General features: G+C 45.3%; 2 protein-coding genes across 7 annotated transcripts in view; one reads left to right on the top strand and one right to left on the bottom strand.

Moving 5' to 3' along the window:
- The window catches only part of UBP1 (upstream binding protein 1), a 51,009-nt gene extending 43,675 nt beyond the window's left edge, over nt 1-7,334 (top strand). For both annotated transcript variants that reach the window (XM_027040557.2, XM_027040556.2), the window contains 3 exons: nt 2,157-2,299; nt 3,018-3,069; nt 5,387-7,334. In XM_027040557.2, the coding sequence (XP_026896358.1) occupies nt 2,157-2,299; nt 3,018-3,069; nt 5,387-5,424 (233 nt within the window). In that variant the 3' untranslated portion in view covers nt 5,425-7,334. The remainder of the gene's footprint in view (nt 1-2,156; nt 2,300-3,017; nt 3,070-5,386) is intronic.
- Nucleotides 7,335-8,442: 1,108 nt separating this feature from the next.
- Nucleotides 8,443-27,461, bottom strand: part of FBXL2 (F-box and leucine rich repeat protein 2) — a 111,212-nt gene continuing 92,193 nt past the window's right edge. For all 5 annotated transcript variants that reach the window (XM_027040558.2, XM_027040560.2, XM_053221737.1 and 2 more), the window contains 2 exons: nt 10,038-10,250; nt 8,443-9,387 (listed from right to left, as the gene is read on the bottom strand). In XM_027040558.2, the coding sequence (XP_026896359.2) occupies nt 9,280-9,387; nt 10,038-10,250 (321 nt within the window). In that variant the 3' untranslated portion in view covers nt 8,443-9,279. The remainder of the gene's footprint in view (nt 9,388-10,037; nt 10,251-27,461) is intronic.

Genomic DNA, 27,461 nt, shown 5'->3' with positions numbered 1-27,461 from the left:
GGGGGGGGGGGGAGGCCGCCAGCCACCCTTGTCGGCTGTTTCCGCCACACCTCCGTCTCCTGTGTGTGTGGCCCTTGGCGCCAGAAGTACCTAACAAGCGAGACCAGCCCGAGTGCTCTTTGGAGTTTTGCTGGCCTTTATTCCTCCCCGCATCTCACATTTACTGAAACGGTGAATATGACGGCAGCAGCTTGGTGAGAAAACAGGAAGGTGTCTCTTTTGTTTTTTCCCTCTATTTTACTGACTGGCTTGGTGGGGGTTGGGGGGCGGAGCTTAAAATATCCCATGTGCAAAGATTCGTGTGTATAACAGTACTAAGTGCGTGGACTTGTCTCCGACAGGCAGCTGGCCAGCGCTGGGTGCTGAGTGGCTCCCTGTGCTTGTGACACTGTAAACACACTCGATGCCATTATGGGCGGGCTTCTCAGCCTTGAGTTTCCTTACTTGTGTAAGAGATTGCTGTAGAGCAGAGACGAATCTCGGCCCTTCTCCCCTCTTTTGTGTGTGGCCCTTAAAAACAAACGCAATTCTTTTAAAGGATGTGTTTTCTCATTTGTCAGGTTGGGTGAGTGGTAATACTTCCTCCTTCCCACACTCCAAATCAAGGGCAGCACACCCCAAACTTTCCGGAGAGAACTGTGTTATGGCATTCACAGTGGCAGTCATTTACCCGAATACTGGGTCGCGCTCTGAGAAACACTGTGTTTGAGAAATCCCAAGGAAAGCCTCACTCTTGTGAGCTTTTCCATTTTCCATTTGACTTTAAAGCTGTGAATTTTGAGACTAACGAAAAAAAGTCTTTGTCTAAAAGGGTAAAATTCTAAGGAGCTCTCCGTGTATCATCGAGATTTTGTGTATCATTTACACATATAGAGTCAGGCCCGTCATACTTGGGAAAGTGTTTGTGGAGGAATGTGTGGAAACAGCGGCCATCTCAGCCCTTCATCAAGGGTTTTCTAAGTTTCCAGCAAACTTTCGTAAAAGGCCAGGTAGTAAAGGTCTCCACTTTGTGGACCACGGGATCTCTTTCCCACCGGCTCTGCCACTGTGGCCCCAAAACCACCACAGACCGTATGTAGCGATGGATGGGGCCACACGGTGGTTTTGAAAAGAGCAGGTGAGGGCAGGGTTTGGCTCACACAGGCTGTGGTTCGGGGGCTCCGCTCTAGATCGGCTCTGTGCTTTCCTTAATTGTAGTTCCACATTCTAGGCTTTTCGTAATGTGTGATTAGCAGAGGTTTCCATTATTGTAAACACAAGAAAACCCCCTCGTTCGGGGAAGCCAAGTTCTAGCACTGCCTGGGGTCTGTGGCCGAGTGGGACCTACAGGGGCTGTGCTCACTGCAGAGGGACTGGGTGTTGTGCACGTGACGGCTGCTGCGGGGTTCCACGTGGCGGGGACACAGGACCCTGGGTGGCCTGTGGCTGTGACTCGGAAACAGCAGCAGCTTTCACCGTCCACGTCCCTAGCTGTTTGTGGTTAATGGTTTTGGGGGGACGGGGGGCGGCTTTTATTCCTTAGGGTATACTCCCAGTAGTAGGATCACTGAGTCCAGAACAGTGACAGGGTTGGCTCTTCTTATATGTTGTTAGAAACACGTGGCGGTTTTGAAAACCGCTCTCTTCGGCTATAGTTTATATACCGTAAAATCCTTCCATTGTAAGTAAACCATTTCAGGATATTTTTAGTAAATTTAGAGTTTTGCAGCCATTACTGCTATTGAGTTTGAGTCCCAACATTCCAAAAAGTCCCCTGTTCCCATGTGCAGTTAATTCCTGTAAGAAAAATGAAAACCTCAGATCCTCTCGTACAGTTTACGGTTAATGGTTATTACATTGTATGTGCGGCATAGTTAATTTTTTAAAATTCTATACCTATTTTTAAGTAATCTCCACCCCCAATGTGGGGCTCAAACTCATGACCCTGAGATCAAGAGCCGTGCACCCTTCCAGCTGAGCCAGCTAGGAGCCCCAGCAGAGTTCATACAGTATCAGATTTCAGCAGGTAGTAATGGGGGGGGGAAGAAATACTAGTTCCCATTTTTAATTTTTATATGTATGGTTTTTAGTACTTTGAAAGGGTGATCTTCCTATGGATGAGGTGGAAAACAGATCAAAGATTACTGCTAAAATGCTGTTCTTATTTTTTATTTCAGTTTATCATGCGATCTACTTGGAAGAAATGGTCGCTTCAGAAGTTGCTCGAAAACTTGCATCGGTGTTTAATATTCCTTTCCACCAAATTAACCAGGTCTACAGACAGGGTCCCACCGGTATTCACATTCTTGTTAGCGACCAGGTAACTTGAACTGACACGCCCCTTGCTTTTGCACACTTTCTCTGTCTCGTGGAAGAACTATGGGAAGTCTGTGGTCTCTTGTGCAAGTACTCCTGAGAATCAATTTCAGAGTTGCGATCAAATCTGTAAGAATTTATAACAAGAGTTTGGGTCTCTCGGTGACATAAGGACTACAGATCCAGGAGACCCGTGGCTCAGGCACCTCCACCCCTCACCCCTTAGACGTTCACTGGGGAACTTTGGGGTTAGCAGGGCTTTGCCCCGTTTTATGCAGGGAGGCGTTAGGATGTATCTTCCTTTTGGCCACTATTTGATGACTAATTTTTAAGAACATTAAGGTTATTGTGTCCCTGGTGTTCAGTGACAAGCAGGTAATAGAAGAGTGCTTACACCAGGACTTTCTCTTAAGAGTCATTATTCACAGGGCCCGGGGTGGGGGTGGGGCAGCTCCCAGGGGGTCAGATGAGCTGTTTCGATGTCTCAGGGGCTAGTCATGGGCAAGCATGGTCAGCATGGGGTCCTGCCCAGTACAGCAGGTGTAAACTTCGACTACCTCATACTGCCTTCGTGAAGGCATTTTTTTTTTTTTTACCACCGAGTTCTGTGTGCAAAGATACATAGATTCTGACATTTTCCTGTAGCTTCTAATTTTACTCTTTTCTAATCAGCTCAGAAAAGACAGTTGGATCTTAATCATTTATCTGCTTTATCCTTCTAGATGGTTCAGAACTTTCAAGATGAGAGTTGTTTTTTATTCTTCACAGTAAAAGGTACTTTGCATGAGTGCATGTGTCTCAAAATGCTGGAATCATGAAAGCGTGTGCCTGTAATCAGCTGTCCTCTTGTGTGGTTACTTTTGAAAATGCTGGCTTTAAGAGTTTGAAGAAGACTTATAAAAACGAATCGAGTATTTCCAGTGGTTGTAAGGGAAACTAGCAAATAAGGAAAAGGAGTCAGTCCTAGATTATTAGGGAAAAAAAACTTCAGCCACATTTTACTGAGCACCTTGTATCAGACAGCTTTCGGTGCTAGAAAGGTCTTGACCAAAGCAGACTCATGGAACTCCTAGCGGAAAGCAAACCAGAATTGGCCGACAGATGCACATAATTACGAAATCTTGTAGGTGCCGTGAAGGAGTGGGAAAGTAGGGGTGCTTGTGTTTTGGGAGGAGCTGGGTTGGGGAACATGGCGCGGCTGGGTGAGGGGGTGTCGTGTCCGTAATGCTGAGACTGGAGCAGTGAGGGGAGCTGCCCGCCTGGGAACCCCCCCCCCCCCCCAGGCGATGTGAGGCTGCGTGCGAACCTGAGAGAAGGCCACGCAGTGTGAGAGGCCCGTGAACCGGGTGGGGTCAGCGTGGGAGGTGTTGGTCGGGTGTGTAGGACCCGGGCACGACAGATTTTGTGTGAAACGTATTGGGAAGTCCGTGGGGTTGTTTAAACAAAGGAGTATTTGTGTACATGCGGTTTGGTTTTTCTTCCACTCTTGCAACCCTGGAGCCATGAGAACGGGGCGAAGCTGGAGGCAGGAGAGGCCACCTGAGTCTGACGCATTTACGGGCAGGGCCCTGCTGGGCTCTACACTTGGCGAGGGGCGGTTGTGGCTCCTGTAAGAGCCGCTGGGCAGGCAGACTGCGGCCCCCGAGAGAGGCAGGAGTGACTGCAGGGAAGCGGTTAGGGTCCCCTTGTAGGTCAGCCGGAAGGTCGGCTTGGCAGTGGTTTGCGCCCGTCTGGGGCTGGCGGCAGAGGCTTGGACGGGAGACGTAATTTGGAGGCCTCCGGCACACCAGCAGTGGCTCCAAGCTGTGGAAGTGACTGCGGTCATTTAGGGAAAGGATACGGAAGGAGGGCCTGGAGGGGGCCCAGGTGACTTCCACCTGGGGGGTCAAAGGAGGCGATTTTCGTTCTTTTTTTTTAATGTTTGTTTATCTTCGAGAGAGAGAGAGACAGAGCGTGAGCAGGGGAGGGGCAGAGGGAGAGGGAGACACAGAATCGGAAGCGGGCTCCAGTCCCCGAGCCGTCCGCACAGAGGCCGACGCGGGGCTCGCACTCACCAGGCATGAGATCATGACCTGAGCTGAAGTCAGATGCTCGACCCGCTGAGCCACCCAGGCGCCCCAGGAGGGGATTTCTAATGCAAAATGATAGTATGTGAAGAAGAGACTTTTAAAATAAGTCTGGTGGGTTAAGATCTAAACCCAGCCTCAGCTGTATCTCGGAGAGCCGAGATTTCCTGTGTCCCCCTTTCCTGGAAGTCACTCCTGCAGGGACAGTCCACACCAGCACCGAAGGGATGACTCCGCCTGTGCTGGTGCCTCGCGTTTGCGGTCAGCCACCGCCAGCCAGGGTAGCCTGGACCAGGCTGGCTCGCTCCATCGCTCACTGTCCCGGCGCCTCGGGCCACTGCTCCCGCGCTCGGCTCTCGCGGGAAAGCTGTGCGGCGTTTCCCCTGCGGAGCTCAAATCGTCTACGACAGGAAAGCCGCAGTCCGGTTGTACGTTTGGGTCTCGCGACGGCCACGGCTGCTGCTCGTGTCAGACACGACGGGCCGTCCCCTCCAGTCTCACCCCGTTTCTCAGACTTTCGTCCCCACGAGAAAGTTTCTTTCGTTCCTTGATGAACGGCTGCACCGCTTCTCGCTGTTTCCTAAGACACACGAGGCCATCAGACAAAAGTAGCGATATTTTCAGAATGTTTCAGACAGGCCTCTGAGGAGCTAAGAAATTATTTCCAGAAAAGATGGGACGCAGGCACTCGGTCTGTGCGGGTTGTGTGGAGTGGCCGTTCTCCGGCCCGGCACGGTGTCGTCACCTGCTCTGCCGCCAGCCCCCGCCCCCTTGCTTACGTCACTTTGGCTACTGGTCTGGATCCCCCAAGCACCCCAGAGCTGCCCAGCAGCATGGGCACAGGGCGCCGACGGGCATATGGGCCGGATGTTAAAAAGCAAAATCCAAGGGAAGGTGTCCGTGTTCTTCTCCAGAAATACTGGGAAGGGAGGGTGTAGCTTTCTAGGAGTTTCGATTTAATAGTCTGGATTCTCCTGGGCCTGGCGAAAGGAGTTGTGTGTAACGTGCCTTTCCTTTGCCCACAGCAGAGAATGGTGACGGTATCCACATAGTTTTGAAGTGATGTCTTACTTAGTCTGAACTATATTCAGTACCAAATAAAGTCACGCTTAAAAGTGTGTGAAGACTGAATCCAAGAAGTCTTGGGATTGGATTTTACCGTATGAAATGTTTCATATTGAAAACACAAGATGACCTTTCTAATGAGCTGTATGAGAGGCGAATCTCCTCACTGTCACTGCCATAGCCAAGCATCCTCGTGAGAGTGAGCACGTCGGGACGGCACGCGTGCAGCTCTGGGGGCCACGCGCAGGCCCGGCTGCTGCTTCTCTGGCAGAGGCCAGTAGGTACAGTTCCTAGAGGCAGCCTTTGCTGTCTCTCTACACTGTATGCGGTTTGGAAATGAATGTAAAAACGTACCGTGGGCATTTACCTTTCTGTGCCAGTTTGGCTTTTGTGGCCTGAACCTTATGCCGACCCGGGGCGGGGGTGGGGGACAGTGCCGTCGTGGAACCAGCACGGAGTCTGTCTGCAGAGGCCACGTGCTGACACCGTGATTGGCGGTCAGGTAAGAGTCTTGGCACCTTCTCGGAAGAAATCACGTAAGGGTGTGTGTGACGGGATCATGCCAGATCGGGGAAGACCCGAGCCAGGAAGGCGGGTGTGAAGCAAACTGCATTATCAAGAGTACCTTGGTGAGAGGATCAGTGTAAATCCTAATAGGTACAAAGACTTTTGTGTTTCTGCTTCGTCACAGATTTCTTGAAAAACCTTTTGCTTCCGCTTCCATTTTTAGCATTTTGTTTCTGGTTTTTATTTTTGAAGCCCCAATGCCTTTTAAGCTCATGTGGCGTTCCTCCCTTTCGCTGTTTCCGACCACCCCGTCCCTCCTCGCTCTGAACCGTCCTGTCCTTAAGTGTTTTTAAAGCCCTACCCCAGACCGTGGAACCAGGTGCCCCGGGGAGGGGGAAGACTATGGTAGTTTTCTGACTTGCCGTTGAGGGGTCTTTGTTATCAGTGAGTTGAAATTATCGCGGCAAACCAGATGTCATAAATGAAACACTAAACTGTGCCGTAAAAATGGCCCACGCTTCTGAGATATTGAGCTCTAGTACAATCATGGTAAACGTTGTGGTGATTATTTAAGAGGCTTTTGGCTACACCACACGATGGCCTCTTTTTCTTAAAAAGGGTGCGTCTTCCACAAAACCAAATGCTTGTCTCTCAAAGGGACTCCACGGCTTTTGCGATTTCCTCCTCGTTCTCGCTTCCCTCCCCACACGCACCAGCAGGCACCTGTGAAACCTGTGGTGGAGCAGACCGTGTTTTAAACTTCGGCGCCCTTTAGCTATAGCACCTCTGTCCACGCGCCCGGCTGTCTTGGTTTTGAACGTGCCGATTCTTATCTTTGTTCGGGCAGAAATAGGAGTGATTTGGACTCTGAAATCCCTCCCAGAAGACAGACCACTTCAGTGGGTAACAAGCTTTGACGGTTCGTGTTTTATTCTTCAAGGGGGTTAAGACGCACGGTCTCTAAACACTTTCGTCTTTAGTTTGAAAATATCTGTAACTCTGTAGACCCTGAAGCGGGGGAACGTTCCTTTCTGTCATCTCCCTTTGCTTTTGTATGAACACATGTTTTCTGTACCAATCACTTGGGAAAGAAGTGAGCATATCTCTTGTTTTTAGAGTTCTGCTTGTCTATTTAGCATTCCTTTTTGAGTCTCAAGATATACGGAACAATAAATGTCATTTAATGCTGTGTGCTATTTCGAATTCCTCATCAGGTGTTAGAAATGGGGTTGAAAACACTTTAAAAGCTCATCGAACTTGAAATTCTACCAAGCAGCATTGAAAATTAGTCTGTCCCAGTGAAGCAGGTTAAATTATGGCACCAGCAAATTTGCTACTTTGTTTTTTTAACAGTAGGATGTATACATTTCAGTAAAATAAATGTTTTCCGATTGTTTTGCACACGCGTGTCTCATTTAAACCCTAGTTCCTGACCGTGTCCCCTCGAGTCCAGAATTGAGGGGTTCCGGGCATGTGCTGAGCACACCGAAGTCCAGATGTTGCGAGAGGTGAGGCCCGTTGTGTGGTTTTCTCTTCGGTCTGTTTTCTCAAAGCTGATGCGGCAGACTTTTCCATCGACCGCTCCCCACACGGAGAGGAAGCGGACCCAGCCCGCGCCTCTGGGAAACCTCACCTGGGGTTCTGAATGAGGTCACGGGTCACTGAGGAGGGAGTCCAGGAACCCCAGTGGGCTGTGCCCTGGCTCAAGAGAGCCCATGTATAGAAAGCCCTGGTCGTGCGAATTTTTAAAACGGAGACTATAATTACTGAAGCAAGTCTGTGTTCCCCGCTCTTTGTTTTACTTAAATAGCTTCCTTCCACAGTCACGCCGCCACACAAAGTGGTACAAATGTATTTTCAAACAACTGCTGTGGTGTGTGCACACTTCCGGCCAGGGAATGCCAGAGGATGTGTCCTCGGGCGCTGAAGTCATCAGGACTCGAACGCTTATTCCGAGACCTTGTTAAAGTGACTTAAGGGGTCGCGCAGGTACCGCCTTCTCTCCCACTGTACCCTAAATGCTCCTGACCGGTCCCTCTGACCGACTGCTGGTCTGGGGGAGACAAGTGCCCCGGCTTTGCTGTCCCACCGCAGCCTCCCATGAGCTCTGTGCTCCTCGTTGTGGGGAGCGGTCGCTAGGAAGGGTCATCAGCTGCCATGAACGCTGAGGTTTACAATGTGAGGGTGGTGACGGGTTTCTAGTCTTAATATCACACGTGTGGACAGCCCAGAGTGGAAACTAGAGCTTATCGGATTTTAAATAATATTAGGAAGGTCTGAGTTGGGAAAGTGGTTTTGCTCAGATTTGTCTGCCATACGATTATAGCAATAAAACCCTCTGACTTGAGCATTGCTACGGTTTATTCATTTTTATATTATGAGTCTGAAAGGTGCCAACACTTTACTGATCTGAGTTTTAAGTGTGTACAATTTTTGAATAGTTCTGGTGTAACTTGATTTCTAAGATTTTAAAATAAACTTGGAAAAAATCACACCCATTCTACATGCATCCATTCATTATTTTTAATTGATTATACTGTAGATAACTTAAGCCGTCGTTCCGTTTCTTTAAGGTCCCCCAGGTCTTGCGAGAGATGGCGTGGTTAGCTCTTCTCCTATAACGAAAACGCACTCCGTGCCGCGGCACGGGCCACAGCCCCCGTCTGGTCAGGCAGCGACACGACCTCCGAGCCGTGTGTGTTCAGCTCTCGGTTCCCGAAAGTGTGTGTGACAAGCTGACGGACACAGGAGGGTGAAGACCCTGCCCCACCCAGTTCAGAGTCCTCATTTCTTTGGTGTCTCATGGAAACCGGCTAACTTGCCTCCCACCCAAGGCTCTACATACAAAACCAGCAGGCATCATGGATTTGCAGTACAGTCACTTTGAGAAAGTTGCTATTTAGTCTTCAAAGTGGAAAAGTCCTGCTCGTCAAAATGGAATCCGTGTGAATTAAAGTAGGCCGCTGGCTTAAGTATCAGCTAGAAGATCAACAGCTTATTTCTTCTGCTCAATTTGTGCTAACACTGATGGTCGGTCTGAGGAACGCCGACACAGCCAAGGGCGGGACTTCCTAAGAAGGCCCCCACCTCTCCCGTGTGGCCCAGCTACCCCGAGGCCGCTCTTGCCTCGTGCCACCAGACTCCGGGCTGTGACGTGATTGCCTCGTAGCAGAATAAAGGTGAAAACTCTCACCGGAGTTCCTGCGGTCCCTACCGGAGTCTTTTACCTGAACGTGCCTTTCCCAATGGAGAACCAAGAGATCTGGGCGAAGGTGGGGCAGGTCGGGAAGACTTGGGTCTTCTCTGGAGGAAGGGACACCTCGCGCCTTGGGCTTGGCCGCTGCCATCAGAGAATGACACAGCACCTGCACAGTCGCTGTCCGCTTCCTCCCACTGCTGTCGGGGGGGTGACGGGAGCAAAGTAGGCGTGGACTTTGACGTGAGGGAGCTGAGCCTGGAAGCAGAAAAGCCCGACCTGGAGTCGTCGCTACGCGGGGGTTCTGAGGATTAGAGGCACAGTCCTAGACGAGCCCATGCGTTCTCCACACAGAATCGACCCCCTCCCCCTCGGGCAGATAGTTCCCGGTGCGGGCAAGAGCTGCTGCGGACACACTGTCCCCCTAAGCCAGCACCTTCCAAAGAGCACAGAATACGTGCCCCGGTGTCGTCACCAGCCCTGGATGCAGACTGAGCACGGGCCTCACAGCTTTGGCACCCGGGGCAGCTCTGGGAGGGAGATGCAAAGCTCAGAGCGCATTCAGGAAGACAAGGTAAGCTGCCTGGGGGTTGGGGAAGCCACATTCTCCTGAAGCCCTCTCATCTGGAAAGTAACCAAGACCCCGGTCTCCTTCCTGCCGGTGAAGGCCGGAAGGCTCCTTCCTCGGGATTCCGAGCAGACTGCGAGGAGCCTCAGACCAACACCGTTCTGGAAGTGGAAACTGCCAGGGGGAGGTCTACTATGGAAATTCTGGACAGGGAGACTCCTGTTCAGCCTGCCAGTCTGCAGAGTACGGGCTGAGGGTAAAATGTGGGGAGCAGACGGTGGTTCTTGGCGTGTTCGCCGTTAGCTTCGAAAGCGCCAGGGGACGCGTGCCCCCCGCTTACCCGCATCCGCTTGATGCCCGCGCGGGTGACCTGCTGGCAGTCGTACAGCTCCAGGCGCTCCAGGCCACGGCAGCTCTCCAGGTGCTCCAGGGCCACGTCGGTGATGAGGAGACAGTTGTCTAGTTCTAGGACCCGCAGCCCCTCGTGGCCGCAGGTGCTGTTGCTCAGGTGCAGGATCCCATCATCTGTGATGAGCTCACAGTGGGACAGACTCTGGAACAGGGAGGAAAGCGCGGATGGTCGCAAGACCCGAGGCCGGAAGCTGGCCTGAGCAGGGCCTTGGGGCGGCCGCTTCTCGACAGGATCAAACACAAAGCCTCGGGGTCCTCCGGCCATGGGTTTGCTGTGCCCTCATCTTTCCAACTGCAGATGACCCAGTTAAAGATGACGCGAGAGGATCTTGTCTCCCCTCCTCCCGTCGGCACCCTGATTCTACGGGTACGTAAAGGACAGCCTGATCTGACAAAAGAGCCCTAAAAGCTAGCTGAGTGACTCACACACTGAAAGAAGGCCCGTGTCACGGCGGGTGGGAGAAGCTGGGACGCCGTCTTGCCGTAGGTCCCACCCCCAGTGCAGAGACTCACGGCTGGGAGAGAGCTCAAAACCCGGAGTTTCTCCCGGGGAGCAAAGGGCTTGCACCCCACGTTGGGCACCCCAACTTTTAAAATCTGTGCCTGAGAGACAGGCCCCTAAAACATCTAGCTTTGAACACCAACAGGCTCACATCCACCAGGCCCACGAGGCTAGTGATTCCAGAAATGGCTCTTAAAGGGCTCACACACTTGGACTGCCCCGCCCCAGAGCCCAGCTTGGAAGTGGCCCATTGAGGGCCGCCTGGACTCTGTGTGGGCGCACTGGCCTGAGGCCCATGCATCTGGTCTGAGACACACTCGGGGCCTGCTGGGACGCTCTAGGCCCAGGGACTGGCGGCCACCGCCTTCGTGCGCTCCCTCTGTCTTGCTCCGGCTGGAGAAGGCTTAAAAAAAAAAAGACAAGGAATTCTGGGCTTTTTTCCCCCAATTTCTCTTTCCCGGTGGGCACCTTCTCTACAGCCCCCCTCGGTCACTCCTCAGCCAGTGGGCACCAACTTCTCCCTCTCCCTGTGCTGTGCTTCAGAACACCATTATCTGTCCGGAAGGAGCTTCTGTGTCCAGTGCCCGGGTTTCCCACCTGGCACCCTGGTGTTCTGGCTGCTAGAGAACAACACCTCTGCGTCTCCTGGCTCTGGGGGCCAGCGGGCCTTCTGCTGGTGGGCCGCACGGGAAGAGAGGGTAAATGGCCAACAGCCCCAGGGCACAGCACGAGACAACAGGCCCAGGAGTCCTGTCTACGAAAGAGGCCTCGTGGCTCACCCTCACAGCGGCAGCCTGAGGGGCAGGCTTCCAGTAAACCCATCTCAGGGCTGCCCGCCCTCCTCCCCGGGGACCTCGGGAAGCGCCCTCTTCTCCCCCCGCTGCCACACTCCAGAGCGCCGGGATCTCCTGGAGGGGAGCTTTTACATGCATCTGGTGTCCCGGTCTTTGGGGCCGGCCACTCGGGGATGCCCCTCGGTCACCTGGCCCTGCTGGCCAGAGGGCCGTACGTTCCTGGGTCCCACGGGGCTCCATCATCAGCTCTTCCCTGGCAGGCTACCGCCCCCAGGACGTTTCCCAGGAAGCACACCGAAACGCACCCCCGCCCGACCATAAAGAGCTGCAGCTTAGTCCTGCAGGGTGGGCTTCGAGTTCGGCACGTGCCCAAGGCCTACCACGTGTTCTCAGGGAACCAGGCCGGTGCACGCCATCTCTGCGCGCACGGTCCCCCCGCCTCACTGCAGCGTGCCGGTATCCCCCACACAGGTGTTTGTACACTTGTGTGGAGTCCTGGTCTTTGCAGCTGCCCCCCAGATCACCTGGCCCTGGTGGCCAGTGGAGTTCATGCTTGCAGTCCCAAAGAACTGTGTACATTGCATATTTTTTAAGCTGCTGCCCGAGTATCTTCCAGTCAGCCTGAATCTAGGTGCTGAGCTTCTCCCTTTTGGGACACTGACCGATCCTGGCACCTCCTCAACTACTGGGAACCATGAACGATAAAACAGGCTGTACAGACACAAAGGTTTGAGAGCCACTGATAATGAGGACCTGGTTGAACAAGAAGGTCCATCTTCTACATGAGCTCACTCCAGGAAGAGGAGAGGCCTTTTTATCTAGGAACCTCAGGAAAAACACCTTACTAAAAGATAAGTGGGGCGCCTGGTTGACTGCCAGGTAAGCATCCGATTCCTGATCTTGGCTCGGGTCATGATCTCACAGTTTCCAGAGTTTGAGCTCCAGATCGGGCTCTGGGCTGAGAGCATGGAGCCTGCCTCGGGTTCTCTCTGTCTCTGCCCCTCCTCCACTCGTGCCATCTCTCTCTCTCTCTCTCTCTCTCTCAGAATAATAAACATTACGACATTTAAGAAGAAGGGTAAGTAATGGTCATAAAGATGCTCACCATACCCTGGAGGAAAATGGATCAATACACAACTTCAACAAAGAAAATATAAGAAAACACCAAACAGGGGTCATGGAGCTGAAGAATATAGTAACAGAAAAAATCACTAGAGAGGTTCAAGAGCGGACTAGATAAATCAGAAGGACCAGTGAACCTGAAGACAGAGCGGTAGAACTCACCCAGACAGAACAACAAAAAGAAACACAGATGAAAAAAAGTGGGGATAGCTTAAGGGATATGTGGGACAACATCAAGTGGATTAACATTCATATCATAGGGCTCTCAGTAGGAGGAGAGAGAGAGAGAAAGGAGAAAACTTATTTCAAGGAATGGTGGCTAAAAACCTCAACCTAGGGCAAAAAAACCCCCAGACATCCAGATCCAGGAAGTACAGAGCTCTAAAAATATGAACCCCAAGAGCTGCACACCAAGACACATAATTAAAATGTCAAAAGTTAAAGAGAACCTTAAAATCAGCAAGATTCAAAACTTGTTATGCACGAAGGAGGCCCCATAAGACTAACAGCAGGTTTTTCAGCAGAAACTGCAGGACAGAAGGGAGTGGCATGAAATCCAAAGTACTGAAAGAAAAAATACTTCCAACCAAGAATACTCTAACCACCAAAGTTATTCAGAATCGGAGATAGAGTTTTCCAGACAAGCTAAGGCTAAAGGAGTTAATCATCTTACTAAACCAACTCACAAAAAATATTAAAAGGACTTTGTTAAGCTGGAAAGAAAGGGCACTAATTAATAACATGAGAGAGGCTAAATCTCACTGGTCAAGGTAAATATGGAGTAATGGTGTAGTTAGTTTGAAGGCTAAAAGACAAAAGTAGTAAAAAAAAAAAAAATTCTAAAACTACAAACAAGGGATACACAAGATAGAAAGATGTAAAATGTGACACTGAAAACAAAACGGGAGGGAGGGAGAGTAAAAATGTAGAATTTCAGAACGTATTCAAATAGAAGTTATCGTAAAATAGACTGTTACAAATACAAGTTGTTGGGGCACCTGGGGTGGCTCAGTCCTCTGAGCGTCCGACTTCAGCTCAGGTCACGATCTCACAGCTCGTGGGTTCGAGCCCCGTGTCGGGCTCTGTGCCGACAGCTGGGAGCCCGGAGCCTGCTTCAGATTCTGTGTCTCCCTCTCGCTCTGCCCCTACCCCACTCATGCTCTGTTTCTCTGTCTCAAAAATAAACAAACATAAAGCAAATATAAGTTGTTATATGTAACAACCTCATGGTGACCACAAAGCAAAAATCTGTGATACACAAAAGATAAAAGGATCTAAGTGTACCACTAAAAGTCATCAAACCACAAAGGAAGAGAACAAAAGAAGAAAGGAACAAGAGGAACTACAAAACAGCTAGAAAACAATTACCATAATGGCGATAAATACATAACTATCAATAATTACTTTAAATGGACTAAATTCTTCAATCAAAAGATACAGAGTACCTGAATGAATTAAAAAAAAAAAAAAAAAAAGACCCATCTATATGCTGCCTATAAGTGACTCTCTAAATGTAAGGACACACACAGATTGAAAGTAAAGGGATGGAAAAAGATAACCCATGCAAATGAAAATCAAAAGAAAGTTGGAGGTAGCCATACATACATCAGACAAAATAACACTTCAAAACACCATAATAACAAGAGCATTACATAGTGATAAAGGGGTCAATCCAACAAGACCATAAACATGGGTAAATATTTATGCACCTAATATAGGAGCATCTAAATATATAAAACATATATTAACAGATCTAAAGGAAGAAACAGCAATACGATAAGAGTAGAGGGCATTTATACCCCAGTTACATCAATAGACCATCCAGACAAAATCAGTAAGGAAATACCAGCCATACACAACATGTTAGAACAGATGGACTTACCAGATGTATACACAACATTCTATCCAAGCAGAACACACGTTCTTCTCAAGTGCACGTGGAACAATTCTCCAGAACAGATCACATGTTAGGACATGTAAGAAATCTTAATAAATCTTAAGAAGACTGAAACCATATCAAGCATTTTTTCCAACCATGATGGTATGAAAGTAGAAATCAATTATAAGAAGAAAAGTGGAAAATTTACAAATACATGGATCTGTAACATGTTACTGAACCACCAGTGGGTCAAAGAAGAAATCAAAAGAGAAGTTTTAAAAATGCCTGAGACAAATGAAAATGGAAATGGAATATACCAAAATTTAGGGGATACAGCAAAAGCACTTCCAGGGCAACCGCTTGTTGCAATAAAGGCCTACCTACCTCAAGGAATGAGCAAAGTCAAACCAACTAACTTAACGCCTTAAGGAACTACAGGAAGATGACAAAGCCCAACATTAGTACAAGAAGCGAAATAAAGATCAGAGAAGACATGAATGAGAGACAGAAAAGAGCAATGACATGAAGGGCTGGTTCTATGAAAAGATATAATTAACAAGCCTTTAGCTAGACTCACCAAGAAAAAAAAGAGAAGGATCAACTACATAAACTCAGGAACAAAAGAGGAGACATTCTAAATGACACCATAGAAGTACAACAAATCGTAAGACACTAAGAACGATTATATGCCAACAAATTGGACAACTTAGAAGAAACGAGTACATTCACAGAAGCAAAGAACCAACCAAAACTGAGTCATAAAGAAATAGAAAATCTGAACAGACTGATTAATAAGGGATTGAATCAGTAATCTAAACTCTGCCAACAAAGATAAGTCCGAGACCATACTGCTTCATTGGTGAATTCTATCAAATATTTTAAAGAAGAATTAATACCAAACCTTCTCAAACTCTTCCAAAAAAGAAGAGGGAACATTTCCAAACTCATTTTGCAAGGCAAGCATTGCCCTGCTAACCAAAACTAGACAAAGACACAACAACAACAACAACAACAAAAAAAAAAAAAAAAGAAAGAAAAAATTACAGACCAATATCTCTGATAAACCTAGATGCAGGGGCGCCTAGGTGGCTCGGTCAGTTAAGTGTCCAATTCTTGATACTGGCTCAGGTCATGATCTCATGGTTCATGGATTCAAGCCCCACATCAGGCTCCATACTGACAGTGGGGAGCCTGCTTGGGATTCTCTCTTCTTTCTCTGCCCCTCCCCTACACACTCTCTCTCAAAAAGAAATAAAACAACTTCTTAAACATAGATGCATTAACCCTCAACAAAATATTAGCGAACTGAGTTCAACAGTACATTAAATCATACACTACAATCAAGTGGAATTTATTTCAGGGATGCAAGGATGGCTGAACATTCTTCAATCAGTATGATATAGCACATTAGCAAAATGAAGGACAGAAATCCTATGATCTAAATAGATGCAGTAATAGAATTTGACAAAATCCAACATTCACTGGTTATTAAAAAAAAGAAAAACAGTAAAGAAGGGACATACCTCAATATAATAAAGACCATATATGACAGGCTCACAGCTAGCATCATACTCAATGGTGAAAAGCCTGAAAGACTCTCCTCTTAGGAAGAAACAAGGATACCCACTCTTGCCATGTTTATTCAACACGGTAATAGAAATCCTAACCAGAGGAATTAGGTAAGAAAAAGAAATAAAGATATCCAAATTAGAAAGAAAACTTTCACTATTTACAGATGACACAATATTATATATAGAAAACCCTAAAGACTCTACCAAAAAACATTAGAAATAATAAACAGGGGTGCTTAGGTGGCTCAGTCGGTTGAGCATCTGGCTTTGGTTCAGGTCATGATCTCACAGTTTGTGGATTCAAGCCTGGGATTGGGCTCTGTGCTAACAGCTCAGAGCCTGGAGCCTGCTTCGGATTCTGTCTCCCACCCCTACCCCCCCAGCCCCTTGCCCCTACCCTGCTTGTGCTCGGTCTCTCTCGAAAGTAAGTAAACATTAAAAAAATTTTAAAAGGAAACAAATTCAGTAAAGTCTTGGGATACAAAATTCACATAAACCTGGCTTCATTGCTGTACACTGGTGAGCAATCGGAAAGAGAAATTAAGAAAACAATCCCTTTTACAATTGCATCAACAAGAATAAAAAACCTAGAAACAACTTTAACCAAGGGAGGTGTAAAAGACCTGTACTGTGAAAACTACAAGACCTTGATGAAAGACATTTAAGATGACACAAATGGAAAGATACTTTGTGCTCATGGATTGGAGAAAGACAAACTTTTTCCATACTCCTCAAAGCAATCTACAGATTCAAGCAATCTTTATCAAAATTCCGATTGCATTTTTCATAGAAACACAGAACAAAGAATCCTAAAATTTGTATTGGAACCATAAAAGACCCTGATTAGCCAAAGCAATTTTGAGAAGAAAAAGCTGAAAACCTCACACTCCCTGGTTTCAAGCTACATTACAAAGAATCCTATAGTAATCAAAACAGTACAATACTGGCATTAAAAACAAACACATAGGGCACCTGGGTGGCTCAGTTGGTTGAGCATCTGACTCTTGATTTCAGCTCAGGTCATGATCCCAGGGTCATGGGATTGAGCCCTGTGTCAGGCTCCATGCTGTGTGTGGAGCCTGCTTAGGATCTTCTCCCTCCCTCTCCCCCTCTCCCTTCTCCCTGCTCTGCCCCTCTGCCCTGCTTGTGCTCTCTCTCAAAACAAAATAAAAACAGAAACACAGATCAGTGGAACCGAATAGAGTCCAAACAATCAATTAATTTACAGTGAAGGAGCCAAGAATATACAACGGCAAAAGGACACTGTCTTCAATAAATGCTTCTGGGAAAACTGGAGAGCCACACGCAGGAGAATGAAAGTGGACTCCTATCTTAATATAGCATATGCAAAAATTAACTCAAATTGAAGACTTAATGTAAGAACCGAAACCACAGAACTCCTGGAAGAAAACATCATAGGCAGTAAGCTCCTTGACAATGGTCTTGGTAATGACATTTTTGGAATGAGTGCCAAGAGCAAGGGCAACAAAGGTAAAAATAAACAAGTGGGACACATCAAACTAAAAAATACCACACAGCAAAGGAAACCACCAACCAAATGAAAAGAATGGGAGAGGATATTTGCAACACACATATCTGATAAGGGGCTAATATCCAAAATATATAAATAATGCATCCAACTTAGTAGCAAAAAAGGGGGGGCTGATTTAAAAAGTGGGTAAAGGGCCTGAAGAGACACTTGTCCAGTTAAGACATACAGAGAGCCAAGAGACACATGGAAAGGTGCTCAAAATTGTTAACCATCAGGGAAATGCCAATCAAAACCACAATGAGATACCACCTAACCCCTGGCAGAATGGCTATTATCAAAAAGATAAGAAATGACAAATGTTGTTGAGGATGTAGAGAAAAGGGAACCCCTGTGTGCTGTTGATGGGAATGTAAGTTGGTGCAGCCACCGTGGAAAACAATATGGAGATTTCTCAAAAAATTAAGGGGTACCTGGGTGTCTCAGTTAAGTGACCGACTCTTGATTTTGGCTCAGGTCATGATATCACAGTTGTGGAATTTAGCCCAGCATCTAGCTCTGTGCTGATGGTGCAGAGCCTATGTGGGATCCTCTCTTTCCCTCCCTCTCTCTGTCCTTCCCCTGCACTCTCTCTCTCAAAATAAATACATAAACTTAAACAAAATTAAAAATAGGGGCACCTGGGTGGCTCAGTCGGTTGAGTGTCTGACTCCAGCTTAGGTCATGATCTCATGGTTCATGAGTTCAAGCCCCACTTTGGCTCACTGCTGAGCGAGCCTGCCTTGGATCCTCTGTCCCCCTCTTTCTCTGCCCCTCCCCAGCTCGCGTTCTTGCTCTCAAAAATAAAACATTTAAAAATCTTCTAAAAAAATTAAAAATAGAACTGCCATATTTTCCAGCACTTCCACTTCTGGGTATTTATCTGAAGAAAATGAGAACACTAATTCGAAAACGTCTGCACTCCCATGGTTATTGCAGTATTATTTACATTAGCCAAGACATGGAAACAACCTGAGTGTCCACTAATGATGAATGGGTAATGAAAACATCACACACACACACACACACACACACACACACACACACACACACACTGGAATATTATTCAGCCATAAAAAAGGATGAAATCTTACCATTTGCAACAACACAGATGGACCTTGAAGGCATTATACTAAGTGACATAAATCAGGCAGAGAAAGAAAATACTGTATGATGCCACATACATGGAATTAAAAAAAAAAAATCAAGCTCATAGATACAGAGAATACATCCTGAAACCAATATTATACTATATGTAAACTAACTGGAATTTAAATAAAAATTTGAAACATTAAAAAAAAAAAAAAGAACACACTGATGATTGTCAGAAGTGGGGTGGGGGTGGGGTGAAAAGGGTGAAGGGGGTCAAAATGGACAAATTTCCAACCATTAAATAAGTTCTAGGGATGTAATGTATAGCATGGTGACTGTAGTTAATGTTATTTGAAAGTTGCTGAGAGAAAAAAGATCTCATTCTAAGAAAAAAATTTTTTAAATAGGGTGACAGATGTTAACTAAACTCTATCATGTTGATCATTTTGCAATATATACAAATATCAAATCATTACATTGCACACCTGAAGCTAAAATAATATTATATCAATTATACCTCCATTATACCTCTGAGTAGCAGTAATTCTGGAAAATTCAAACTTTACTGCCACAAGGCTTGAGAATGGAGTAAATGCTCATAAGTGTTCATCAAGACAGAGTTAATGGTTCTTAACAGAAACCTGAGATCAACCACCTACCTGCACTCAGACTGACCACTTTTCTGTGGGATCCTGGGTGGTCTGCCTAAGCAGGGATCCCCATGCCCTGGGGATGGAGTGGGGGTGCTCTGAGAAGAATCCAGTTCAATAATGAGCAAAAGAATAATAGAGCTTCCTGCTTTCAATTAGAGTCAGGTAGGAGCAGGGTGCCGGAAGAAAAGCAAACTGCTGGGTATTAGATTATGATGTGGACTGAAACCACATACGCCATAGATTCACTAATATTCTGGTGATGGAGGAATGGGATGAAAACCCACTCCTGACACAGCATGGCTATATCATTTTTATTAAATTGCTATTAATTTGTTCACTTATTAAATACCTTTTTTAAAGTTAAAAAAAAAAAAAAGATTGCAGGGAAATTTCAGAGTTTACTCCATTTAGTGCAGTTTGATAGCCCAGTTCTCCCCTTGAGGGAGAACAGTGCAGTCAACGAATCTGATGCCCATGTTATTTAGAAAAGTATGCATGCAGCCATGACTCGGGAGACATACTGAGCACGTTTGATGGTTATGGTTAAACAGACCTTGAACAGTGTGATCGTGTGATCTGACATTCCTGGCTTCTCTTGGGCATAAACAGACATAACAAATTCAGATTAATGTTATATAGCCAGATGGCATTTCTGTAACTGAAATTACAATTGTAATTTAAGTTCTCCATTTCAACAGTTTGAGACCTCACACTTTCTCCAAATGCATACAAAAGCAATATCCATCCCACCATAACCGTTCAGGGGCAAAAGAGGTTGCACCAAAGTCCTATTACTCATTTGTTCCTTGGCTCTGTGGCCAGCCCTACGGGGCAACAGTGAGTAAGAACACGCTTTTCTGCACTGGTGGAGCAACGGGTCCAGAAATGAAACAGTGTGGCTTTAGACCGCTTTAGACCCTTGGACACGCCAAGGGTTAGGAGCCATGAGGGACGAGAGCGAGGAGAGTGTTGTAGGTGGTACTGCAGGGAGCAGGGGGAGAACGGCACGTCCTGCACAGGGGAAGGGAGGGAGCATGGAGATGCCGAAGGGCTAGAGGGAACAGGAGCTGTGCAGGGCACAGGAAGGAGTTTCACCTTGGTTCTCGGGTCACTGGGAAATGCTAAGAAGAAGGCGGTATTCTACTTGGTTTTCAAAGATGCCATCGTGTACTATCACATACCCGCCAGAATGGCTAAAATGAAAAAGATGGAAAGTAAGTTGCCGGGGAGGCCGCCGAGCAACCAGAACTCTCCTCCACCGCGGGGGCTCGGCTGTTGGGACCGCAAGGCACACACGTGTTCATCACAAGACATTACAATACTGGTCGAACAGCCCCAACCTGGAAACCGCTCATACCGCAAGGAGAATGAACAACGTTCACTTCCATGCAAGAATATGGGGAAATTTCACAAACATAATGGAGAAGACGCCAGACACAGAGGAGTACACATGATAATTCCATTCACACAGTTTGGATAATAAAGTACAAAACAAGGGCAAAACTAATCTGGGGTTAGGGTCAGAAGTCACTCCCCTTGATGGTGGTGGGTGGGTGTCTGTTGGTGACCAGAAGGGAACAGCAGAAAAGGGCTGCCTGGAGTCTGCTAATGTTGATTCTTCATCATTCAGCTTATGCAAGTGGGTTGATATATATACTGATGATAAGTGCTCTTTTCTGCATGTATTTTACTTCAGTAAAAAATTAAAATTGAAAACAAAACCACCAGGGGAGCCTGGCTGGCTCAGTCAGAAGAGCATGTGACTCTTGAGCTTGGGATCATGAGTTCAAGCCCTATGTTGGGTGTAGACATTACTTTCAATAAATAAATAAACTTTAAAAAAAAAAAGGAAAAAAGAAAAGATAAAGCACCCTGTCAGATTATTCAGGATGTAAATGTAGATGCAGTTGGGCAATTAGAAGCCTACTATAATCTTTGAGACAAGGAAATGCCTGCTGGTTTGAGCCCAATGAGTTCTGAGGATGGGACAAATAAGGGGATGGATGAGAGGTGTTTCTGCAAAGGGAATCAAGAAAGACTGATATTGGCAACAAGAAATAGGCAGCTGAGTACAAATTAGGGGGAAGGGAACCTAGAAAGAAAAAGAGAAATTCTGTCAGACGGTGATGCTTGAAAGGTTCCTCTTTGAGGTCTGTTTGAACAAGGGAAATATTTCCTTTCTCATGAATCCAACCACACTACATAATTCTTCATAAAATAGTATTTATGTAATCAATTACTGATGCTCATTCATTTTTAGCTTTAGAACTGATTTATGAATAAAGCCAGAAAACTTTTCAGGAGGCTGTTTAAATCAAGAAATTGAATTTGAAATTTTTTTAATTAAAAAAAATTTTTAAGTTTATTATTTGAGAGAGAGAGAGCGCGCGCGCACAGGGGAGGGACAGAGAGAGAGGGAGAGAGAGAGAATCTCAAGCAGGCTCCACACTGTCAGCGCAGAATCCACTGTGGAGCTTGATCTCACGAACCATGAAATCACAACCTGAACCGAGATCAAGAGTCAGACGCTTAACCAACTGAGCCATCCAGGAGCACCCCCCAATTTTTTTGTGTGTCTTTGTTGTTGTTTTTTTGAGAGAGAGAGACAGAGCATGAACGGGGGAGGGGCAGAGAGAGAAGGAGACACAGAATCCGAAATAGGCTCCAGGCTCTGAGCTGTTAGCACACAGCCCGACGCAGGGCCTGAACTCATGAACTGTGAGATCATGACCTGAGCTGAAGTTGGACGCTTAATGGACTGAGCCACCCAGGCGCCCCCCCCCTTTTTAATTTTTTTTTTTTTGAGAGAGCTGAAATTTTTTTAAAAGAAACAATTATTTACCATAAAGAACAACCAGAAACAAAGCGTGTATGTATGTATATTAATTTACATATACATATATCTGTGGATATACACGCATAGGCACCACGCGGATTAGAGGAAGATGACGATGGAGATAGTGTAAAAGTGTCAGCTTCATTGTTTTAATACAGAGGAACTGAGGAATTAAAACGTTAACAGTTGCCTCTGGGATCAAGCAGATACTCCCACATTAATTGAAAAGCTTCTATACTGGCATATGCAAGTATTTACATGATTTAAAACTGGTTTAATTTAAGGATAATCAGAGGAACTCTTGACCTGTTCCCTGAGTTCACAGGAAAATCTGCCAACATGGTTCACACAGAAGAAGGGCCTTTTAGTTTACGCTAATAAAGAGCTAAGAGTCAAAGCCTTCTGCTTTAGGCCACGATTTATACATTATCTCATTTATGCTTCAGAGCATCCCTGCAGAATAGGTATTATGATCTCCATTTTACAGATGAGGAAACTGAGGCTCAAAGAAGATGAGACCTGTCCATTATAATCAGCTCAGGCTAGCCTTAAAGCTTCTCCCCAACCCCAGTATTTTCTTCCCCCTCCCCCACCCTGCATTATGTCCCCCACCCCTGGCATCCTACACATTTATGACTGGTTGTTATTTCCTCGTCTGTTCATGATAGGTATGTTAGGAGGAAGGAATATTCCAGAAAACAAGCTTACCACTGCTAGGCATTATCTAGTTAGGAGTTCCACATTCTGGAAGTGAGCAGCTGATGCGAGCCTTCCTGAGAACTCAGGTGGAGGTAGGGCAAGGGGAAGGCAGGGACAAAGGAGCACAGTAGGAAGGACTGCTTTTAAATGCAACACAGCATAAAGTAAGTAAGGGAGGTGGGGGGCGGGGGGAGAAAAATCATCTCTCCATCTCACAGAAAATTTCTCTAGAAGGAACAGACAGAGGTTATCCCTGAGGGGGTAGGGGAACAGGGTAGTTAAGGGTTTTAAATAAGAGTGGGATTTTTCTCTTGTATTCTTGGCACTGAAAAAATTTTTTAATTTTTTCTTTTGAATTTTATCAAATGTTTTCTCTGCATTAATTGATGCAATCGATAATTCTTCTTCTGTAGCCTGTTAACATGGTGGTTACACTGATTCATTTTCAAATATTAAACTAGACTTGTGTCCCTGGAATAAATTGTGCTTGGTCAGGGTAATAAATATTTTTATATATTGCTGAATTCTATTTGCTAATGTTTTGTTAAGGAAGGGCATTTGCTTGTATATCTATATAAGCAATATATATTGGCAGTTTAAAAATTATAAATTCAATTACTTTAGTACTAACAAGGTTATTCAAATGATCCTTTATAATGAACGAGCTGTGTTGGTCTGTGTTTTTTTTTTTTTTTTTTTTTTTAAGTTTATTCAAGAGAAAGAGACAGAGAGAGCAGGGGAGAGGCAGAGAAAGAGTCCCAAGTGGCTCTGCACCGTAAGCACAGAGCCCGAGGTGGGGCTCGAACCTATGAATCGCGGGATCATGACCTGAGCCTAAAGCAAGAGTCAGGCACCTAAACCAACTGAGCTGCCGGTGCCCTTTAGTTCGTGCTTTTAAATGTACTAGGTGAAGTGGTCAGAGTGATTTCTGTGAGATGTTCCTAGCATTCCCTTACCATCCTTAATGTCTTCAGGGCTGGTGGTGATGCCCCGTGTCTCACTCAGTATGTTCGTGGTGTTGTAACAGAATGCTACAGACGAGCTGGCTTACAAACAACAGACCTCTCTCTCTCATGGTTTGGGGGCCAGAAGTCCCAGGTCATGGTGGAGGCATATCTGATATGGTGGCCGGAGACAGCCCCCTTCCTGGTTCACAGCCAAGGTCTTCTCACTGCATAGTCCTCAAGTGGTGGATGTGGGAGGCTCCATCTGGAGGCTGTTTTATAAGAGCATCTAATTCATTCATGAATCACCTCCCATTCAACATATGAATTTTGGGGGGACACACACATTAGCAACAATAGTACCCTCTTTCATTCTTGATATTGGTAATTTGTGTCTTCTCTTGGTCTTGCTAGAGCTCTGTTTCAAAGAATTGGTTTGCTGATTTTCTTCTATTTTTCACATTTCAATTTCATTGGGTTCTCTCATTTTTTCTTTCTTTTCCTTATTTTGCTCTATACCCTTTCTTTTCCTTATTTTGATCTTCTTTTTCTGGTTTCATATGGGTGGGAGTTTAAGATTACTGACATTTGTTTCAAAGTTTATTTTATTTATTTTAAGTAATCTCTACACCCAACATGGGGCTCAAACTCAACCCTGAGATCAAGTCATGTGCTCTACCGACTGAGCCAGCCAGGTGCCCCAAGACTTTACTTATTTTAACGTAATCATTTAATGCCATATATTTACCTGTTAGCATTGTTTTGCTATATCCAACACATTTTGATATGTTATATTTTAATTTTCACTTAGTTTAACTTTTAAAAAAATTGCTCTTGGGGTGCCTGGCTGGCCCAGTTGGTGAAGTACACGACTCTTGATCTCGGGGTTGTGAGTTTGAGCCCCATGTTGGGTGTAGAGATTAAAGGATAAAAAAAAAAAATGCTTCTTTCCAAGAGACAGGTGTATTTGCTGGAGTGACATGGCCAAAATTTGTTCTTATGGTTGATACGTTAACTTTTGGGGGAACATAATACAGACTTGCTTTAGAAAAAATGGGTGAGGGGCACATGGCTGCCTCAGCTGGTGAAGCACACAACTCTTGACCTCAGGGGCTGTCTAAGTTCGAGCCCCATGCTGGGTGTAGAGAGTACTTAAATATAAAAAAAAAAAAAAAAAAAAAACTTCCCTTGACTCCTCCTCCTCTTTGACCAATGGATTATTTAGAAGTGTGTTGTTTAATTTCCATATCTTCAGAAATCCTGTTACCTTGTGTTATTGATTTCTAGTTTGATCCTACTGTGGTCAGAGAACACATTCTGGATTATTTCTTTTTAAATTTTAAGTTTTTTTTGAGGTGTTTTATGGATATAGATATGGCCTCTTTTTGTATATGTCCCATGGTCTCTTGAGAAGAATGTGTTTTGCTGTTGTGTTCTTTTTTATTTTTTAAAAATGTTTATTTTGATGCAAGTGAGCACAAGTGGGGGAGGGGCAGAGAAAGAGAGAGAAAGAATCCCAAGCAGGTTCTGTGTTGCTAGTGTGGGGCCCCACTGGGACTCTAACCCCATGAACTGTCAGATCATGACCTGAGCTGAAATCGAGAGTCGGATGCTTAACCCACTGAGCCACCTAGGCACCCCTTGATGTTGTATAATATAAATGTCCATTAGGTCTATATGTCCATATTCTATAAATGTCCATATTCTATAAATGTCCATTAGGTCCTTAATGGTGTGGAGTTCCTTTTTTTTTTTTTTTTTTGCATCTACCCTTATGGTTTTTTCCCCCAAGTTTTTACTTAAACTCCAGCTAATTAACATACAGTGCAATATTAATTTCAGGCATAGAATTTAGTGATTCATCACTTACATAACAATACTCGGTGCTCATCACAAGTGCCCTCCCTAATCCTCATCACCTATTTCTACCCATTCTTCTGCCCACCTCTCCTCTGGTAACCATCAATTTGTTCTTTATAGTTAAGAGTCTGTTTCTTGGTTTGCCTCTCTCCACCCTGCTCCCACCCCCTCACCATCATATTCATTTGCTTTGTTTCTTAAACTCCATATATCAGTGAAATCATATTTTTGTCTTTCTCTGACTTACTTCACTTTAGCATAATACTCTCTAGCTCCATCCATGTCACTGCAAATGGCAAGGTTTCATTTATTAATGGTTGAGTAATATTCCGCTGTGTGTGTGTGTGTGTACATCTTTATCCATTCATCAGTCAATGGACATTTGGGCTCTTTCCATAATTTGGCTATTGTTGATGATGCTGCTATAAACACTGGGGTGCATGCATCTCTTCAAATCAGTATTTTTGTACCCTCTGGGTAAATACCTAGCAGTAAAATTGCTGGATCATAGTGTAGTTCTATTTTTAACTTTTTAAGGAACTTCCATACTGTTTTCCAGAGTGGCTGCACCAGTTTGCACTCTCATACTGGTGTCGAGTTCTATATCCTTGTTGATTTTCTGGCTGGTTGCACTATCAATTGTTGAGAGAATACTGACGTGTCCAACTGTAATTGTGGATTTTCTGTTTCTAATAGTTTTTGCTTCACATAATTTGCAATTCTGTTGTTTGGTGCATCTACATTATGGATTGCATTGTCATCTTGGTGGACTGACCTTCTTATCGCTATGTCACGTCTTTCTCTCTCCCTGGTAGTTTTCCTTGCTCTGAAGTTTACTGTATCCAACAATAATATAACCATTCCTGTTTTCTTTTGTTTAAAGTTTCTTTTGTATATCTGTCCCTTTCTTTTACTTTAGCCAACCAATAATGTGACATTTGAAGTGAGTTTCTTATAGCTTATGCTTGGATCATGTTATTTTATCCACTCTGGCACTCTCTGCCTTTTAATTGGTATATTGAGACCATTTATGTTTAATGATATGCTTGGGCTTATGTTTGGCCCTTTTCCCCTATTCTTTCAGCTCTTCATTTCTCTGCCTTACCATGAGTTTCTGAAACATTTTTTAAAATTCCGTTTTGGTTTACCTACTGTGTTTGAGTGTTTCTCTTTTGTAGACTTCTTAGTGGTTGCTCTAGATATATTATGCAACCATAACTTATCACAACCTATTGGCATCAAGATTTTACCAACTTGAGTAAAATATGGAAACTTTACCTCCCTTTTAAAAAGTCCTTCACCCTTCCTCATTTATAATATGTTGTCTTTTTTTTTTTTTTTTCAGTGAACTCTAAGCCCAACATGGAGTTCAAATTCACAAATTTGAGATCAAGAGTCGTAGGCTCTAGTGACTGAGCCAGCCAGGTGCCCCTATCATATGTTGTGTTAATTACTTCCTCTATATGCACTGAGAACCACAGCAGACAAGGTTATAATTTTTGCTTCATCAAATAAAATTTAGAAAACTCAGAATTTAGAAATTTAGAAAATTTAGAAAAAATCTGTTGTATTTACACATTTTTCCTTGTTCTTTCCACTGTTGTTTCTTCCTTAATGTCCTAAGATCCCTTTTTTCATGATTTCCATTCTTTCCTTAAAATTCTGATTGGGGTAAAAACCACATAACTTGTAATTTACCATCTTTAACATTTTAAAGCGTACGGTTCAATAGTGTTTCATATGCCTACATTATTGTGCAATGGATCTTCAGAACTTTTTCATTTTGCAAAACTGAAACTCTACCCATTAAACACTCCTCATCTCCCCTCCTCCAGCCCCTGGCAATCACCATTCTACTTTGTTTCTATGAATT

The sequence above is a fragment of the Acinonyx jubatus genome, chromosome C2 (assembly GCF_027475565.1).
Source record: "Acinonyx jubatus isolate Ajub_Pintada_27869175 chromosome C2, VMU_Ajub_asm_v1.0, whole genome shotgun sequence".
Classification (NCBI taxonomy): domain Eukaryota; kingdom Metazoa; phylum Chordata; class Mammalia; order Carnivora; family Felidae; genus Acinonyx; species Acinonyx jubatus.
This window is presented reverse-complemented; position numbering and strand designations above follow the sequence as displayed.